Source organism: Rhinolophus sinicus, chromosome 4 (genome assembly GCF_057876585.1).
Source record: "Rhinolophus sinicus isolate RSI-liver-muscle chromosome 4, RSI-T2T, whole genome shotgun sequence".
Classification (NCBI taxonomy): Eukaryota; Metazoa; Chordata; class Mammalia; order Chiroptera; family Rhinolophidae; genus Rhinolophus; species Rhinolophus sinicus.
The window spans coordinates 57,692,806-57,713,004 of NC_142504.1; the positions used below are offsets into that span (position 1 = coordinate 57,692,806).

A 20,199-nucleotide genomic window follows, 5' to 3' on the forward strand; every position below is an offset into this window, starting at 1 on the left:
AGTCATTACTCTAATTCAGATGTATTCAACACATACTTGGTAAGCAGAAGAAAAAATACATTTTATATTCAGGTGAGTTTTATCAGCTGAACTATAAAAGAAGATAAGATACAGCTGAAAAAATAGAGTGGCATTCCATGCAATCAATGTAAATAAATAAGCTTCAAAACTAAAATTTAAAGAGTTGTTTACATTTGAATGAGAGTTAACTGGCTATAGGTATATTTCAAGTTCAAAACTGAAGTCAGTAGTCGCAAACGACCACTGGTCATTTCTCTATCAGTTCAAGGAGACTTGAGCACAAACACTGTATTCCCTGCCACATCAATTCTCCAGAAAGGAAGAAAAACATATGAAAATAAATTAATCAATAATGTTTTTTCAGGGGGCCAGACCGGTGGCTCAGGGGGTTAGAGCTCCGTGCTCCTAACTCCGAAGGCTGCAGGTTCGATTCCCACATGGGCCAGTGGGCTCTCAACCACAAGGTTGCCGGTTCAACTCCTCGAGTCCCACAAGGGATGGTGGGCTCTGCCCCCTGCAGCTAAGATTGAACACAGCACCTTGAGCTGAGCTGCCGCTGAGCTCCCGGATGGCTCAGTTGGTTGGAGCGCATCCTCTCAACCACAAGGTTGCTGGTTCAACTTCCACAAGGGATGGTGGGCTGTGCCCCCTGTAACTACAAAACGGCAACTGGACCTGGAGCTGAGCTGCGCCCTCCACAACTAAGACTGAGAGGACAACAACTTGAAGCTGAACGGCATCCTCCACAACTAAGATCGAAAGGACAACAACTTGACTTGGGGAAAAAAATAAATAAGTAAAAATTAAAATTAAAATAAATAAATAAATAAATAAAAATTTTAAAAAGTATATAGCGTTTGCACAGTTTAAAAAAATAATAATAATAATGTTTTTTCAAAAGGTCCTAAGTGATCCCTAGTGGCAGTTTTATATAGTGTTTTTTCCCATCCAAAATCCTTACTCCAGCTTCCTCCAAAGCGTTCTACCAATTATGGCAGCCCTTCGACCCCCTGCATTAGGCACCGGCCCACAGTTCGCTGGGGGAGCACATTACCTGGGCTTTGGCAATGTCCACAAAGTTGTACTTGTCAGTGAGTTGAAGATAGTGAATGTTGAGAGGGGTGCCCAGAGCTTCCAGGGCCTCTGGGCGGCTATGCAGCTGTTCCAATGCCAATTGGTAATAGGAAGCCCTGGAAAAAGTTTCTAAGTAGAAAAGACAGTTGTTATATTTTGTTCTTTATTGAGCTTGGTCAGGTAGACTGTCTGTAGAAAATTAAATAACACAATTCATGTACATCACAGAAACACATACAAATGTGAAATTTATGGCTAGAAGAATTAGGGACTGGGAAGAAGGGGAGGACGCAGCCCTTGACCTGCTGTGCTCGGCCAGACCCACAGGCCAGCACGAGCAGCTCCCCACAGGGCCTGGGCTTCTTTACATTCTGAGCACCCCTCACCGCCCTTAGGGACACAGCTTTGGTTTCCTTCCTGCGTTTCTCCATTTCCCATTCTTCTCTTCTCTCGTACTGAGTCCTGCCCCCGAGTGTCATCCAGCCTGAGCTGGTTCCCAGGCATGTGAATTTACTGATACTTGACCATCACTGCCATTTAGAAGCACAGATTTAACTAAAAGAAGCCATATTACACTTTCTTAGATTTGCAGAGCTTTATAGCGGCTCCGCTGTGTGTGTCCCCTCACTGTACTTTTCCGTTCTAGGGCCTATCCTTCGAGGAGGACCCACTGCAGCCACCCTTGGAGCTGGCCATGCAGCAGGTCTCGAGTGTGGCCAGGTTAGCCCAGGAGAAGGTGAGCTGGGGTGTGGTCACCTGTAACGGGCCTTTCCTTACCGAGGAAGCAAATTTAATGCTGCTGGGAGGGGGAATTGATTCTGTCTTAGAATTATTGAAAATGCGGACACCTTACACAAAAAAGAAATCTGGTCCATGAACTGGTAAACAGATAAAAGGTGGTATATCCATTTAAAAAAAAAAAAAAAGAATTAGGGACTATCTAAACTCTCCATTGTTAGAGACGCCTAACCAAAGTCTACAAAGTCAGGATCAGTGGGGATGTGGCAGATGACCTTGGGCAAAGTAGTTGACCTTTCTGTGCCTCAATTTCTTCATCTCTCATTTCCTTACCTCATTGACCACTTCATTTCTTCATCTAAGGGGTTTGATCAGCTCTTCTCTAATGTTCCTTTTGGTTCTAAAGTCCTAGGATATCATGATTTGCTCAAAGTGACACAGCTAGTCCAAGGCAGAGCTGGGGCCAGAATCTATGACTAGACTTCTAAACCTTATTTCTCCCACTAAGATGAAGGTCCTGATAAACCAGCATAAAATAGACAAGACCACAATATCAACAACAAAAACCTCAGGCCAAGAAATAGGACATGAAAATGCTAATTGTTCAAGTTACAGATTTAGCTAACATTTCATGTAGATAAACTGCTCAGTCTCAGGTATCCTTCTTGACCCAATGTCTGCCAGGAACTCCAGGCAGCACCTCCCTGAAGGTGTAAAGTACACACTGCCCTAGGAAAGAGCAAAGGTAGGCTTCCCAAGGAAGATTTTATTCGGCAACAAGAAAGCGCTTCCCTCCTGTAGGCCCAACCATAGTAACAGAAGGGAAAGGCACCATGAGCTGGAAGAGGCCAAGGAGAAGTCCCCTCCTGTGCTGCTTCCCAGGGGTGGGAATGCAGGGGGTGCTGTGGGGCTGAGCAAGGTGCCAGCCATGATAGGACAAGGAGAAGCATGTGCTATGCCCAGGCACTTAACCTCTACTGAGTGATTTACATGGCTAGACCATGTTCTCAATATCGCATAGGTTGTGAGATTTATTTAATTTTCACAACCTCATGACTTATCCCTCATCACACAGATAGCAGGCCCAGGAAGGTGAGGGACTCCTCCACAGGTCACACAGCTAGTCAAGAGCTGGAGCTAGACTGAACCAGTTGGCTGCAGATCCTGACTAAGCTGTCGCTATCAGCTGACTCCAGCCTCCTAAAGGGGAAGGCCATCAGACTCTGTAATATGCACCGATTCCTGTCTGTCCTGCCTCTCTCCCTTTGGCAGAAGGGAGAGGAGCCTGAGTTATTCCAGTCTGAATTATCCCTGGGAATGCTTATCTTGGGCCACCTCTAGACTCAGGACCTCTGGGCCAACTGAAAGAAGGTGGGGAAGAATCGGGAGAGGACACTGTGCTGTTTGTCTGCTGGTGATTCTAACATCCCCACAGGAAGTGAAAATGCTGCAGTCAGGGTGAGCAGCCAAGCTGGGAGGGCATGAAGAGCTTCAAAGAAAGTCATTCTAAAAAATGCTGCTACTTTGTAACCAGTAGCAATTAAATGACCTTAAATGTCTTCGCTGCTCACAATAATTGTGGCATGTCTTTGCAAATTCAAATTTGAGTGTAGTTGGGCTAGAAGCCACAACTGTCAAGATTTTTCCATCCTAGACCCTGCTTTTATTTCCTGCTCTCACCAGAGTCCTGTGCTCAAGGTCACCTCCTTCATTAAATCAACATTAAAGATTGCAGGGCAAACAGGCTGAGGACACTTGAGAAATAGCCAGTTTTCCCCAACTGTGAACCTTCTGTTTTTTATATCATCTCAGAAATACTGGATCTCCTGTGTGTGCACTGGAGTGAAAGCCCATCTTGATTTTTTCAAGGCTTCTTATGCAAACACACTGGAGTCCTTTTATTTGCACTGTGGCTCCTAAAAAACTGGAATTATAAGATAAGTAGGAGGCTATAGGGAATGGAAAGGTATACTGGCTTCTAAAAATAGCCTTTTCCTGCTTTCCCTAATCTGCAGAAAGCATCTGAATTATTTCCTTTGATGGAGGAACAGGGGTAGGAGAGCTAGGACAAGGCCAGCCTCAGGTGGTTGGTTGCTAGGTACTTACTTTGTATGAGGTAATACACAAGGGCACAGCCCCCACTCGTTGTCATACTGGTAAAAAGGACCAGTTTCCCCAGAGGCACTGGCATCCTGCTTCCTGGAGACTTAAAAACAAAAGATGGGAATTTATTGTTAGATTCAGGTTTGTGCCAAGGAGCTTGCCTGGATTGGGCCCCACAGGGAAAGGAGAGCTAGGGAGGAAGCCAGCAAGGAGGCAAGGTCACCTTTCCTCCCTTGTTGACTTTCAAAACACCAGGAGTGGTTTTGGACCCAAAGCAGAAGTGCCCTTCTGAGGGTGGCCCACATCTGGGACCCAAGCTGTAGGGGTGATGGACAGAACCCAGCCTTGCAGCAAGTCCTGCTCATCCAGGAAGCACAGCCACTAGGTCATGCCGGCTAATAAACAGGACACTTAGCCTTTTGTGATAATAGCTTGTCTCGTGAGCCTTCAAATGGATCTGAGTGGTCACTGGCTGCTTTCTTTCATATTTGGAAAAATGTCCTACACCCTGGATTAAGAAACTGTGGTCATGACCTTCAGGCTAAATGAAAAGTGGAGAGGAGCCAGCTCCACAAATTCAGAGCACCATACCCACCTCTTCCTTCACTCCTGTCCCCTGAAGGTTGGGGCTGGGCTAGGAGCCGCAGGTAGGCCTTGATGATCCTCCTTCCTGGAAGCCACTTAACCACTGCTCACACCCGCTGGCCAAAAATACTAGGATACTGGCTTACATCAGGGATCACAGTTCCAACGCCCACAGGGCTAGAAGCATCACCTAAATGACAGTAGACACTGAAAGGTGAGGAACACATGGCCCAGTAAGGGGGCAACTTCAGCTCTGCCCCAGCTGACTGTGGCCAAGTGGCCCAAGTCTGATGGTTCTTCCAAGTTTTCAAAAGCCTTTTATGTGAAATTGCCTGAATTGTAAATTTTGACAACCAATTAAAGAACAAACCTAACAAAATATATTTGTGAGTCAGATTCGTTCTGGAGGCTCCTCCACTGTGCTGTGGTCACCCACACTGCATCAGCATCCTCACCCAGGGGAGAAAAATTCCTCTCTGTCTGTCTTTGCTGACATTTCTCCAAAAAGAAATGAGATTTTGAGATGGAAATTCCAGGTTTAGATAAAAGAAGACAATAAGTGTTTATGTTCTCATTTGGATACTTAACCTTAGATTTTATGAGCTTCTTTAGAAAACAGCCTTTGATGTGACCTAATGGGGTCGGAGACAGCACAGTGAAGAGCTAGGTATGATGCTAGTTCCTCCACTGGCTGCTTCTGTGAGTCAAGGTAAACACATGCACACCATCTGCTTCTCTGCCTTCTAGGATAGGCGAGCAGTAACAACTATATACCTATTATTTCTGAAACCTGAAGGTAAATGAATCCATAAAGAGGACTGTTGGAGAAAGTTCCTCAAGTGGATGTTCTTTCTGGGAAATGATGATTAAATATACCCATGGACAGGGCTAAAGTTGACTAGTTCTATACAGAAATAACCTTGAATCCAGGTTTATGTACATAAAATGTTTTGATTAACTTAAAAATTAGGCAGGGTGAAGTTTTAAATCATCCTTGAATTATTTACTAGTATACTGTTTTGTACAACTAAGAAAAGGTGGCTGAAACCCCAAATAAATGTACTGCAACTCCTGTTAAGAGTTTCAGCTGATGCTGTACAGTATGCAAGAAATTTATTAAAGTTTAGTGTGATGTCAATTAAAGTAATATGATCTGGGAAAAGCCATTTAGTCTGATTGATAGGGTAGGTAGATAGAAATGAGCAGGAAAAAAAATGTAGCTCTGGTTAGAAAGCCTCTTGCTGCAGCCCCTACTTGGGTTAAGATTCCTGGCAGCTGCCCAGCAGGATTCCAGGCTGCCACATACCCAAAAGCAATGTGTTTACTTATGCCCCTACACCAAAAAATAAAAATAAAATAAAAAGCGTGTATTTACTTACGCCTCTACACTCAAAAAATAAGGGTGTGTTTAGTTATGCCCCTAAATCAAATAAATGCATTGCTAAATGCCAGAGAAAGGAAAACTAGGCACCTCAGGAGGAGAAAGAGACATAAGAGAGGCGGAGGCAATTCTACCCACAGAAATGAAAGCCCTCACGCAATGTAAGGAGAGGCTATTTCCCTCTCTTGGGTCAGCCTGCTCCATCTCTTGGGATGTACTTTCTTTTACTAATAAACTTCTTGCTGTCTTATTGCTGCACAAAATTCTGTCTTTTGATTGAATTCATTCCTTCAAGAAGAGAAAAACCAAGTTTCAACGTCATTTCCCGATAACATAATAATGAAAACGGTCAGAGCATCTCCAAAGAATGCATGAGTCAGATCTTGCTTAATCTGAAGGAGAGTTCAACAGGGTGAGGCAGTGAGCCTGAGTTCTGCAGAGCTTCCCACAAGGCTGTAGCTTCTCAAACTAGCATGGGGCACAAGGGAAAACGACATCCTGAACAATGCAGAACACACCACTCCATTCTTTTTGTGAAGTTACTACCACAAGCAAACACTAGTGGCCTGTAGAAACCACAGCTATTCAGGGAGTGACTCTCATCTAGTATCTAACTTGAGGGTTCCTGGAAGCCTGTAATAGGGAACCTGGCCCCAGATCATTCATTACCTTTTGCCACTTTGTAGCACAGCTTTCTTGAAAATCATCAAAGGAAAGTTGTCCTGCAATTAAAGATTTCACAGTAAAAACACTTTTTCAAATCCAATTCTCTCTGTCTAGTTTTATAGAGCCAAGGTTTATTACCAATCCAAGCTTTAGAACATGAACAAGAAGAAGTTAAGTTTAAACTCTAAAACAAGCCTTGTCTGTATGTCAAAGGGACCTAGTTTTCCCCCTTTCTCTTCTGCCCTGTAAGGAAGAAAAAAACAAAGTTGCAGGTTTCCTGTGTGTATCTTTCTTTGCAGCAACTAGAAAACTGGTGTGGTGGGGGAGGGCACACAGTAGCAGGTGTGTGACCAAAGTGCCCATCAAAACAAGATGCTATCAATATAAGCTGTACATCATGAATTAAAAAACAGCTTGTCAGGGTTAAAAAGAAATAAATGTATACATACCCTTTAATATTGATAATAATAGTAAACATTTATATCTGTTACTATTAGGTATCTGGTATTATTCTAAATACTGTGCATATAATAGTGCATTTAATTCTCACAACAACCCCATGAAGTAGGAACAATTACTGTTGATAGGGTAGGCAGACAGAAATGAGCAGGAGGGGAAATTTAGCCCCAGTTAGAAAGCCCCTTGCTGCAGTCCCTAGTTGGATCAAGATCTCTTGCAGCTGCCCAGAAGGACTCCAGGCTTTCCATACCCCAAAGGGATGTGTTTACTCAATGCCCCTAAATCAAAGAAACACATTGCTAAATGTCAGAGGACTAGGCACCTCAGGAGAGAAAGAGATAAGAGAAGGGAGGGGGGAAGCAGTTCTACCCATAGAAATGAAAGCTCTCATGGAATGTAAAGAGAGGCTGCTTCCCTCTCTTGGGTCATCCCGTTCCATGTCTTGGAGTGTACTTTCTTTTACTAATACATTTCTCGCTGTTTTATTCTGCACAAAGTCTGTTGATTGAATTCATTCCTTCAAGAAGACAAAGAGCCAAGGTTCAATGTCATTTCCCAGTAACCCTATCATCTCCAATTTACAAATGAGTAAACTGAGGCATTGATTGGTTAGGTAACATGCCTGAAGTCACACAAATAAGTGTCTAAGTGGTAGAACTGGGATTCAGACACAGGCTGTCTCCAGGGTCCGTACTCTCAACCACCATGGTACACTGGCTTTAAAGTACCCACTGATTTCAGAAATACTGAAATGTGGGGGAAAAAAATGTCTCTCTGAATTACAATATATTCATCATGTTCAATGCAAAAGACCTTGTCAGGCATGCCTCCCCCGCTATTTTTCCAGAAAAGAACATGGCATACATTTGCACCTTTGTTCTTTCTTTTGCTTAAATGGCTGTGAGTGCCTGCTCTGGTCAGACAGATAGTGCTGAGTGGACTCCAATAGTTCACAGCAATCACAACTCAGGGTCATCAAGGGTAACTGTGCAGCTGGGAGGGCACACCCCTAACAGGGTGCCACTCATAGGTGAACAGCCCAGACTCACAGGTTTAGGAAGACAGTGTTCCAACAGTGGGAAGTTTGATAAAGCGTCTTGGAGGCGGGTGGACGCCTTTTTGTAATTTGCACAAAGGCGCCCATAGGTACATAGCAATCCTGCTCAGCTGACCAGGGGTGTGTGCCAGGAAAGGACGTGGTCAGCCTGGCCTGGAGGGCAACGGCAAAAGCATAACAAAGAAAGGTAACTCTGAGCAGAGAAAGGAGCAGGAGTGGGAGAAGGGCTTCAGGTCAGTGCAAATGGCAAGCCAAGGAGGTGGGGCTGGCATGGAGGCGAGCGCTGCTGCTAGGGACCGCCATCTACCCTGAGTGTCGCTGCGCTCTCTCTGCAGGTGAGGGTGAGGGGATGCAGCAGGAGGAGAACAACACAGCAGGACCCGCTGGAGACTTTTGTGACATATTAGCAAAGGCAAGAGCTGAGACCGAGTAAGAATGGGTCAAAAGGACAGTTTATTAAAATATTTAAGATAGTTCTTGTTTATTTGCTAATTTGTACACCAACTTATTCCAAAAAGGATACATACATTAGAAGAGAAAAAAAGACATCGATGAGGAAATAAAGACAAATGGAAAATAACTTTAAGAGAAATACAGCTGGGGTAAAGAGCACAAAATTAAACACTCTCACGCAATACACATTTCTTCAAGGTGGCCACAGATCTAATACTGAGCTTCCTCTTTGCTGAGCAGAAAGGGGAGACTGAGCAGCCACAGGGCACAATGTCCGTGGGATAATGCAAATCAGCAGCACAGGAGGAATATGACATTTCCTAGTAACACATGAAGCCTGAGAAAGATCTCTTTCATGCAAGCTTAGAAAGGGACTCTCTGAAGTGGCTGGTGTTGCAATCAACATCCCCAGTATTTTTAAGTTCATAACTTTCAAATTACTTTTTTTAAATAACATCCCATAATGAAAGCCAGAAGCACACTCCAAGAAAAAACAATACACAGAATTTTACAAGTGGCTAAAACAGTGGAGACTTAGTGGGAAGCTCTGATGGGCTACCCTGATTCAAAGGAGAGATGGAGCAATCATGATCCACCTGGTCTCCAGGGAGCTGCTCCGTGTGTCAAAGTGTGGTGACAGGTTTGGGACCTGGGTCACAAGACAGGAGACTCAGCCCCTACCACTTTTTAACCAGGTTCAGTTTACCTGCCTCATCAGCTGTCTTTTGAAAAGTCCTCAGTAGCCCCCCAACCTCACAGAAAAAAAAAAATCAAAAAGGCACTGCAGAAAACTAGAGATTTTCGGCTATCTCTACATTGTAGAACTAAGCTTTTGATAAGAATTGAATTTTTTTTAAATTTGATGTGAAAATCTGCAAGAAGCTTAAATTCAATTAGTCTACTATGCAGCCAGTTAGGAAATTTTTTTTTTTGCTTTACAGTTAACCAAGAGGAGAGGATTGCAACCCATTTTGAAAATTAAGGGGTTGGTGTAGCTGCAGGAAGGTGGAAAAAGTATATCAAGTTCTCTCAAGAAACCAGTCCTAGCAGCTCTGCTCTGACACACAAAGGGTGACTTAGGCCCCCAAAAGCCAATGGCTTACAAACTTTTATTCAAAGTACTGAACCCCTTTCTGGAGCCAATGTGCAATCTGTAAACCAGATGCCTGCAGATCTGCTCCACTCGGCACAGGGTTGGTGGCCCCGCTGTTTGTCGCGTCTGGAGCCCCTGACCAGATGAAGGGGGTCTGCAGGAAGCATCACTAGGGGGGTGAACAGAAGCAGCCAGAGGGCTTGAACCACAGGCAGGATCCAACCAGGGCGTGGTGGGAACAGTGTGGTGGTTCAATCTCAACTTCAGCTACATGACAGAATCACCTGAAAAGTTTTTTTTTTTTTTTTTTTTTTTAAACAATATACACACACACAAAAAAAAAAAAAAAAAGAAAAGAAAGAAAGAAAAAAGAGAATAAAAAGCCCAGGTCACACCCAGGTCCATTAAAATAGAATTGAGGAATGGGATCTAGGCATTGGTGTTTTTTAGCCTCCTCAGGGGATCCTCATATGTAGCCAAACTTAGGAACCAGTGTCTGCCGGAACAAAGCATAGAAAAGACTGGTTATTTGATCCCTTAGGAGTTCCTGGGAAACAGAAAGGGCTTTCCTCTATCCATGCCACACGCACCACCTACCCACCATATCTTAAAAGATTAAGAGCCTGTGGCAATAAATGAAACAGACGTCTTCCCATGATTCTGACAGTGGGCTACAGGCAGACCACCCTACAGGGGCAGGTCAGATGGTGGGAGCCTCAAGTAGAGATTTGCCAGTCCCTGCGATGAAATCCCTTAGTTTAATAACCTGTGAGCTCAGGAGACCCTCACAGCAAGACAATCATCCCAAAACCCAGCTGAGAAAGATGGACCAAACTACAGATAAAAGCCCTTGATTTTTAAGAGGCCGTTTTTCTCACACTGTAGTATTTCTGAAATTGGGCTGTGCCTTACACACCGAGTCTACTTATTAAAGTGATTCTTTTCTCTACACTACCACCCCCAAATTGTTAAAACCACAGTTGATCTTAATATGCTAGAAGCAGGCATTGCAGGCAGTTGAAGTAGGAGCAAAGTCACAAACCTGATCCTGAACCCAGGGGCCATGTGACCTTCCCAGCAGGCCTACCAACACCCGTGGCTCTTTTCTAACTGTTAGCTTTGTTAGGCAGACCCACTCCAGACATCATCTAGGCACTCGCTTTATTTTCTCTGGGTGACATACAGCAGGTCTGGCTTGTCCCACATCTGAAAGACTCCTTGGACCAGGCACAATGCAGGATATTTTATATGCACTAACACTATTTCTTATAATAACTATGAAAGGTAGATATTATTATTGCTTTTGAGCTAGGAAAAAAAATGCCTCAAGAAAAGTGAAACTTGCTCCTGGTCAACTATTCCACAGCAGAGTTATTCCACAGCAGAGCTATTACACTGCATCTGTCTGACCCCAGAGGCAACGGTCTTTCCACTGAGAGACAAAGCCCATGTTACAGACCATGGATTTCAGAACAATCAGCTTCTCATACAGGTGGTATACATGTTGTCCAAAAGCTACTTTAAAAGTTCGCATATGCTATCTGCAGGAAAATCACCACTATTCTAGGAAATAGTTTTAATCAATATATCCCCAAGTTACAATTTTAGGGTCAAGACAAAACAAAGAGATATAAAAATCTACTTAGAGACTACTGGGAGGAGAAGGAGACATAAATCTTCCCTATGTGTTGAATGACACTGCCCACTGCTACTACCACCCTGAGGATTACATAGCCTTTCAATGCTTCCAGCCTTTATAAAATTAAACCATGACAGGGTGGGGAGGAGAGGAAATCATGCTTAAGAAAATAGAGATGAAAAAATTAAAGCAGTAAGAATTAAAATTAGAATGAAAGAATGATAAGGAACAAATAAAACCAAAAAGACCAAAAACAAAAAAGTTAGAAGAAAAGAAAGTATGAATAGCAAAATAAATAAAACAAGGCTAAACTTTAAAAGATAAAATGCATTTTGAGGTAAAGGAGACAGAAAGGGTAATACCAAAAACAAAAAGATAAAAGCATGCAAGTAAATATGATAAAACATTTTTTTCAATTCTTAAACATTCCCACCAAAAACAAACAAAAAATACCAAAAACACCCCAAAAGCCAAAAAACAAACAAACAAAAACAACTAAATATGTGAAGTGATGGATTTGGTAATTAACTAGACTGGGGAATCATTTCAGTGTACACACAAATCAAATCATCACAATGTGCACTTTAAATACCTTACAATTTCAGTTGCCAATTATACCTCAATAAAATGAAAAAAAAAAAAAAAGGTGATTATGTTAAAGAAGCCATTAGGGTGGAGCTAATTCAATTTGGTGTCATAAGAAAAAGAGACACCAGAGATACAAGCACGGAGAGAAAACCATATGAAGCAGAAAGACGGAGGCCATCTATAAGCCAAGGAGAAGGGCCTCAGAAGAAACCAAACCTGCTAACACCTTGATCTTGAATTTCCAGCTTCCACAACTGTAAGGAAATAAATTTCTGTTGTTTAAGCATCCCCCTCAACACACATACACTGTCCTCAATTAAAAGAGTAGGAAGCATTTAAAAAAATTTAGCATAAACGTGTAAGTGCCACCTTTTCAACCCAGTTTTGCCTCTGGAGTCCTAAAATTATTAAATGATTTTTGAGGAAAAGTTTTGCGTACTATTTTATTCTTAACAGGCTAATCCTGAGGTAAGCACCTTGGAGTAACTTTCTCCCTTTGGTTCAGCTGAGTTAAGAACGTTAATAAAAGGCTGTACAACATTCTTTTTATCAAAAGTATGTTAGTGATCTCAGGTAAACCATGGCTACCTGGAGAGAGGTTCCCAGTGCCAATAAAAATGATTAATATTTTTTACAGATTAATAAAATGTAAGTTAAAAAAGACAACACCTAATTTAAGAGGGTTACTACCAGGCTACCACCTCCTGACATGAATTTACAAATCCCACATTTAAAACACTTATAAAGACATACACACAAAAAGACAGAAAAGAGAGCCTGCCCTAAACAACAATTTGCTAGAGTCTGGGAGAAATTTCTAACTACAGTGTGAATGAAGACAGAGAAACACACCAAGGGTCAACTGCATTCTTGCCTCTGAAAGGGAATAGCACAGCTGTTAGGAAGTATGTTAGAAGAGAGTTGAGTTCTTCACCTCTCCATCCCTAATCTAAAGTTTCTGGGTTTGTAGCAATCAGGAAGCAGGCCGGCCAGCCCCAAGTTGGATGGGTCCTGATAGCCACTCTCCTGGCCCTGCCCAGAAGCTCTTTTTCTATATCCATTTGGAGACTATAATCCTAGTAAGTACACCTTCACAGTCTGTAGAGTCAGGACTGGCCACAGCAACAATTTACTCCAGAAAATAAAATAACACGGAGAAAAGTATTGATTTGGACACTTAATTGGTTATAGAAAGACACTGCAAGTATCAAGTGGAATTAGAATAAAGAGGCACTATGCTGGCAAGGAAATGGAAGAAACTCAGATAAGGAGAGATTTCAAGGAAACTTGAAAATGCAAGAGCAGAACTGATATTATTAGCACGGGAGAAAAACAGCAGAATTAACATGGAGGAAAAGCTGAGTTCATAATGAAGAAGTTACATTCAAGAAGTTTTCCATAATGTTGAAAAATTGAAAAACCAACTATATGAAAATGCAAAGTGAGGTGACAAATGCAGATTTTAGAACTAAGAGCTACCAAACAAATTGTTAATTGCTGTTAAATGGAAGATGACATAAAACAAAAATTATGCTACAAAAAATTTTAACATGTTGAGTTGAAAAACATATAAAAATGCAGACCATGCATGTTTCAGTTCTATTCACCAACACTTACTGGCAAAATTTTTGTACTACAGGACAAAAAAGAAAAAAAAATCAGTTCCCCCAAAAGATATAAAGGACAATGAACTCCCAGAGACAATGGAGTAACAATAAATTCCTGAGAAGTAAGGAGTATGATCCAAGAATTCTACCACCAACCAAACTGTGAAGACAAAAGCAAGGCATTATAAATTTGGAAAGAACTCAGACATTGTATAATCAATCTACATAGCCTCCCTGAAACACTAGTGAAAGATATATTACATCTTATAAAAAAATAAATACTTTAAATTTATAGAGCACTTCCTGCACCAGGCCCTGAACTGCATGCTATATATGCTACCATGTTTCCCGGCAAATAAGACCTAGCCGGATAATCAGCTCTAATGCATCTTTTGGAGCAAAAATTAATACAAGACCTGGTCTTATTTTACTATAAGACGCAGACTTACATAATATAATGTAATGTAATGCAATATAATATATTATATAATATAAAATATAACGTAACATAATATAATACCAGATCTTATATTAAGTTTTGCTCCAAAAGACGCATTAGAGCTGATTGTCCAGCTAGGTCTTATTTTCGAGGAAACACAGTACATCTGAGGTCTGACAATTAAGTTCATGAACTTGTTGCAATAATGTTGCTAACCTTTTTTTGATATCAGAGGGATTATTCATTATGAATTTGTACCAACTGAACAAACAGTTAACCAAGTTTACTATTTGGAAGTGCTGAAAAGGTTGCGTGAAAAAGTTAGACGACCTGAACTTTTCACCAACAATTCATGGCTCTTGCATCATAACAATGCACTAGCTCACGCACTGTCTGTGAGGGAGTTTTTAGCCAGTAAACAAATAACTGTATTAGAACACCCTCCCTACTCACCTGATCTGGTCCCCAGTGACTTCTTTGTTTACCAAAGATAAAGGAAATATTCAAAGACATTTTGATGGCATTCAGGACATCAAGGGTAATACAATGACAGCTCTGATGGCCATTCCAGAAAAACTGTTACAAAATTGCTTTGAAGGGTGGACTAGGCGCTGGCGTGGGTGCATAGCTTCCCAAGGGGAGTACTTTGAAGGTGACCATAGTGATATTCAGCAATGAGGTATGTAGCACTTTTTCTAGGATGAGCTCACGAATTTAATTGTCAGACCTTGTACATACAATGGAATATTACTTAGCTATAAGAAAATGAAATCTTACCACTTGTGATAATATGGATGCAAGTAGAGGGTATTATGCTAAGTGAAATAAGTCAGACAGAGAAGGACAAATACCATATGATCTCACTTATATGTGAAATCTTAAGAGAAAGAAACAACTGAGCTCATAGATATAGAGAACACATTGGTGGTTGCCAGAGGTGGGGGGTATGAGGTGGGTGAAAAGGGTGAAGGTGGTCAAAAGGTATAAATTTCAAGTTGTAAAATACATACGTGATGAGGATGCAACTATGGAAATATGAAAACTACTGAAAGAGTAAATCTTAAAAGTTCTCATCACAAGAAAAAAATTTTGCAACTATGGTGATGAGTGTTAACTAAACTTGTGGTGATCATTTCATAATACATATAAACACTGAAACATTATATTGACATCTGAAACTAATACAATGTTATATGACAATTATACCTCAAAATATCTTTTTTAAGTTTTATTTTCATATGCATCAAACATACATATATAAGAACATATAAAATACCTACGTGGGCACATGAAGAGAAATGAATGCAATAAACTCCCATATATTCACTGCCCGTTCATTACCAGGCCCTTAAAGGCCCCCGGAGTTCATTTCCTTCCCTCTCCTGAGGTAATCACTATCCTGATTTCTGTGTTAATCATTTCCTTGCTTTTCTGATTAGTTTTACTTTAATACATAACAATATATATAACTGAATAGAAATCACAAAACTAGATAAACAAAGGCAGGGTTCCCTTATAAAGGAACGTAGGTAAGGATAATAGGGAATGATAAACTACACATTCTGGAGTCAATGTCCAGTTTCAGCTTTCCAGAAAGTTAACAGAATTCCTTTCTGAAAGTTAGCAGGCAGGGGTGGTCGGTTAGCTCAGTTGGTTAGACCGTGAAACTCTTAACAACAAGGTTGCTGATTCGATTCCTACATGGGCCTCTGTAAGCTGCGCCCTCCACAGCTAGATTGAAACAACTACTTGACTTGGAGCTGATGGGTCCTGGAAAAACACACTTAAATAAATAAAAGTTAAAAAAAAAAAAGTTAATAGGCAAAAACATGAATCCTAGAAAACACATAGGTTAACAACAGGTCTTCTAGTAGGGTAGTACAGGCTACTATCCTTGAATTTACAGCAGGAATGTAGGTGAGAGGAGGCTACTGTGTATCTTTTCTTTCCAAGCTCTCTATGGCTACCTACCAGGTCTTAGGAGTAGGTCAATGCTGAATACATCAGAGAAGTGATGTATTCACCTCACCTGTACATCAGGCTGCAGCGCACGAGGGGGCAGCAGGAACTTCTATAGTATATAGTCAAGACAAGCTGAGAACATTTAAAATCTGGGTCAAATTCACCAGGGAATTCTGTTTTCAGGTTAAAAAGACACAACATTGATAGCAAGCATCTTTGTACTTATTGCCTTAACATTTTTATGTCTTGAGTCATAACCCTCCAATCTGGAGTGTTTATCTCCTACATATAATACACAGCTGGCACCTTGGAATCTTCTAGTCATCATTCTGGGAATTCCCTTAGTCTCCTTCCTTTGATTTCCTGTTTCCTATATTGCATGTCTTTCTGTTTCGTAGTTTTACTCTCAATTTGGTATTTCTCAGCTTCCAATCGTTTTTAATAAAGGAGAAAATGGAAGCAAATGTAAATAAACAAAAAAAGAGAAAAGTTTAACAGAAACAGTGATCATAAAAAAGAACCAAACAAAATTCTACAGTTGAAGAATACAATGAAAAATGCAATAGAATATCAACAGGAGAATGGATCAGCAGAAGAATCTGTGAAGTAGAAGACATAACTTTTGAAATTATCCAGTCAGAGAATGATGAAAAAAGAATGAAAAAGAGGGAAGAAAGACTATGTGAATGATTTAGAAAAAAATAATCTACGTATTATTGCAGTTCCAGAAGAGAAGAGAGGAAAAGGGGACAGAAAGCTTATTTAAAGAAATAATGGCTGAGAACTTCCCAAATCTAGGGAGAGATTTGGACATCTAAGTTCATTAATTTCATAGGTATCAAAAAACATTCAATCCAAAATGATCTTCTCCAAAACACATTAAAATAAAAGACAAAGAGAGAAGTTTAAAAGCAGTAAGAGAAAAAAAATCTTCACAAGGGAACTCCCATAAGGCTAACAGCGGTTTTCTCTGCAAAAATCTTCCAGGCCAAGAGAGAGTAGTATGATATATTCACAAAGCTGGCGGGGGTGGGGGTTCCAGTCAAGCCTACATTATCTGGCAAAATTGTCCTTCAGAAATGAGAGATAAAGATGTTCACAAACAAACAAACAAACAAACAAAACAGAGGGTTCATAACTACCATACCTGCCTTACAAAAAATGCTGAAAGGGGTTCTACAAGCTGAAATAAAAGGACACTAATTAGTAACATGAAAATATATACAACACACTAGTAGTAAATGTAAGTACACTCATGTGTCTCATAATGACCTTTTTGGTCAACTACAGACTGCATATATGATGGTGGTCCCTTAAAATTACAATGGAACTGAAAAATTCCTATACCCTAGTGACTTTGTAGCCATTTTAAAGTTGTGTATAACATATTACTCACATGTTTGTGGTGATACTGGTGTAAACAAATCTGTCTTGCCAGTCATATGAATGTATAGCACATACAATTTTGAACAGTACATAATACTCGGTAATAAATGACTACGTTACTGGTTTGTGTACTTACTGCAATATACTTTTGTCATTTTGGAGTACACTCTTTCTTGTTATTAAAAAAAGTTCTGCAAAACAGTTATGCCATGTTACACCAGCAGCAGCCTCATACATCTCGTTTACAGTGTCTCTTAATTGCATCATTTACTCTTGTGCTTGATTTAATCTTGTGTGTTTTGTACACATGCTGTACCATCTAGGTTTGTATAAGTGCACTCTATGATGTTCGCACAATGACAAAATCACCTAATGATGCATTTCGCAGGACATATCCCTGTCATTAAGTGGCACATGATTGTACATGGTCAAATTCAGAATATTCTAATACTGAAACATGTTGGCGTGCTAACCACTTAACTCTAGTATAAAAGTTAAAGGAGAAAAGTATGAAAAATACCTATAGCTACAATAATTTGTAAATTAGTTATAAATTGTGACATGAAAAACAAAAAAGGTGAGGGAAAAATAAAATGGTAGTTTTTGTATGCAAAGTTAAATTGTCATCAGCGTAAAATAGACTGTTATATCTGTAAGATGTTGTATGTAAGGTAACCAAGAAGCAAAAACTTGCAGTAGATATATAAAAGATAATGAGAAAGGGAATCAAAGTTGGGGAAATCATCAATTCCAAGAAAACAGCAGCAAATTCACAAGAAAACAAAGGAAACAGCAGGAAAAAGAAGGAACACAGGAACTACAAAACACATCAGAAAAACAATACAATGACATTAATCTGTTCTTACCTACCAGTAATTACTTTAAATGAAAATGGGTTAATAGTAAATGTAAATTTTCCAATGAAAAGGCATAGAGTGGATGCATGGATAAAAACCAAAACACAACTATGTGATGCATAAAAGACACAAACTTCAGCTTCAGATATACACATAGGCTCAAAATGAAGGGATGGAAAAAATATTCCATGCAAATGAAAACCAAAGAGAGCAGGAGTGCCTGTATTTATTTCAGAGAAGATAGACTTGAACTCAAAAACTGAAATAAGAGACATAAAAATTTTTATAAAATAATGGAGTCAATTCATCAAGAGGATATATCAATCATGTATATGCACCCAACAGTGGAGCATCTACAGATATGAAACAAATATTAACAGATATAAAGGGATAAAGATTAATACAATCATAGTAGTGGACTTCAATATTCTACTTGCAACAATGACTAGATCACTCAGGAAAAAAATCAATTAAGGAATCAACTTGAAGTATACATTAAACCTAATAGACCTAACAGGCATATAGAACATTCAATCCAAAAGCAGCAGAATGTATATTCTTCTCAAGCACACACAAAGCATAGATAGATCATATATTTAGCCACAAAACAAGTCTCAACAAATTTAAGATGACTGAAATCATACCTAGTATCTTTTCTGACCAAAATGGTATGGGACTAGAAATCAGTAACAGAAAAAAAAACTGTCGAAGACACAAATGTGTGGAAGTTAAACAACACATTTGTGAACAAACAATGGGTCAAAGAAGAAATCAAAAAATAAATTTTTTAAAAATCTTGAAACAAATGAAAAAAGAAACAGAGCATACCAAAATGTATGGATGTAACAGGCAATTTTAAAAGGGAAGTTTATTCCAGTGAACATGAGATTAAAGGAAAATATTAAATCTTAAATGGCTAAAAAAAATAAAAAATAATAAATAAATAAATAAATAAAAGGGAAGTTTATAGTGATAAACGACATTAAGAAAAAAGAAAGATCTCAAAAATCAACCTAACCTTACACACCTCAAGGAACTAAAAAAAAAGCAAAATAAGCCCAAAGTTTGCAGAAAGAAAGAAAAAAAAAATCAGAACAGAATAAATAAAATTGAGATCAGGAAACATTAGAAAGGTCAATAAAACTAAGAGCTGTTTTTTGATAAGACATAAACAAAATTCACAATATTTTATCCAGACAAAGAGAGAAGACTTAAACAAAATCAGAAATGAAAGAAACATTACATCTGACAGCACACAAATACAAAGGATCAGAAGAGACTACTGCTTGTCAAATTAAAAGATAAAACTATAAATATTTAGATGCTATCTTTCTTAAAACAAAAATTTAAAATATGCCATGTATTTCTTGCCCTGTTCAATAGTCTTTCATGACAAATATTCCAGATGTAGAAAAATTTAATTAATTTATGATGACACTGGTTAAATTTAGAATATAACAAAAAGTATCTTCAAGTTGAATGTTAGTGTCCTGTGGGAGACCCTGCTCGCTGCGCCATTTGTCGAACGAGGTGGCCTGCGGGGCCTCTAGTCCTGCTCCCCACATAAGAACGCAGGACATGGCGAGGCCAAAAAGGAACACCCACAGAGCCATAGGTAGGGGAGTCATACCACTATATTCTCACTGGAGGCTGGATCCACACGATCCGCAACTTGCTCTCTGCTTCTTTGCCCGCCAACCAACCGACTCAACTCGACTCCCCAACCAGCTGCAGCCGCAGCAGTTATATCGGGATAATTGGCTAACTGGTTACAGCTGATGGCCAACTACAACCCGAGCCAGCACCTTCCATGTGAGGCCAAGAGCCTGAAAACTGCTCTCTGGGAATCTGTCCCCACACTCCACCCCTACAGGGTCACGCCTCACAATTTACGTGACAAGCATCTTCCACTAGGGTCCCTGTGTCATATTAGCCTAGAGGCACCTACGAACAGCAAGAAACAGTAGTCTTAGGAACCAACAATGGCAAATCCCTTCCATCTGGGAGGATACGTGCTAGCTTTTTGTCCTGGGAAAGGAGGGTCGCTGCCACTGGCACCTTTCCCGATTTGTGGTACCAGACCTTTATGGC

At 40.1% G+C, this 20,199-nt stretch overlaps 1 protein-coding gene across 3 annotated transcripts in view; it reads right to left on the minus strand.

Annotated features, from left to right (window-relative positions):
* COA1 (cytochrome c oxidase assembly factor 1) overlaps nucleotides 1-20,199 on the minus strand; it is a 47,354-nt gene that overhangs the window by 6,508 nt on the left and 20,647 nt on the right. For 2 of the 3 annotated variants that reach the window (XM_074340516.2, XM_074340517.2), the window contains 4 exons: nucleotides 6,572-6,624; nucleotides 4,532-4,711; nucleotides 3,940-4,039; nucleotides 1,076-1,224 (listed from right to left, as the gene is read on the minus strand). In XM_074340516.2, the coding sequence (XP_074196617.1) occupies nucleotides 1,076-1,224; nucleotides 3,940-4,024 (234 nt within the window). In that variant the 5' untranslated portion in view covers nucleotides 4,025-4,039; nucleotides 4,532-4,711; nucleotides 6,572-6,624. The remainder of the gene's footprint in view (nucleotides 1-1,075; nucleotides 1,225-3,939; nucleotides 4,040-4,531; nucleotides 4,712-6,571; nucleotides 6,625-20,199) is intronic. The other variant, XM_019718854.3, reaches the window with a different exon arrangement.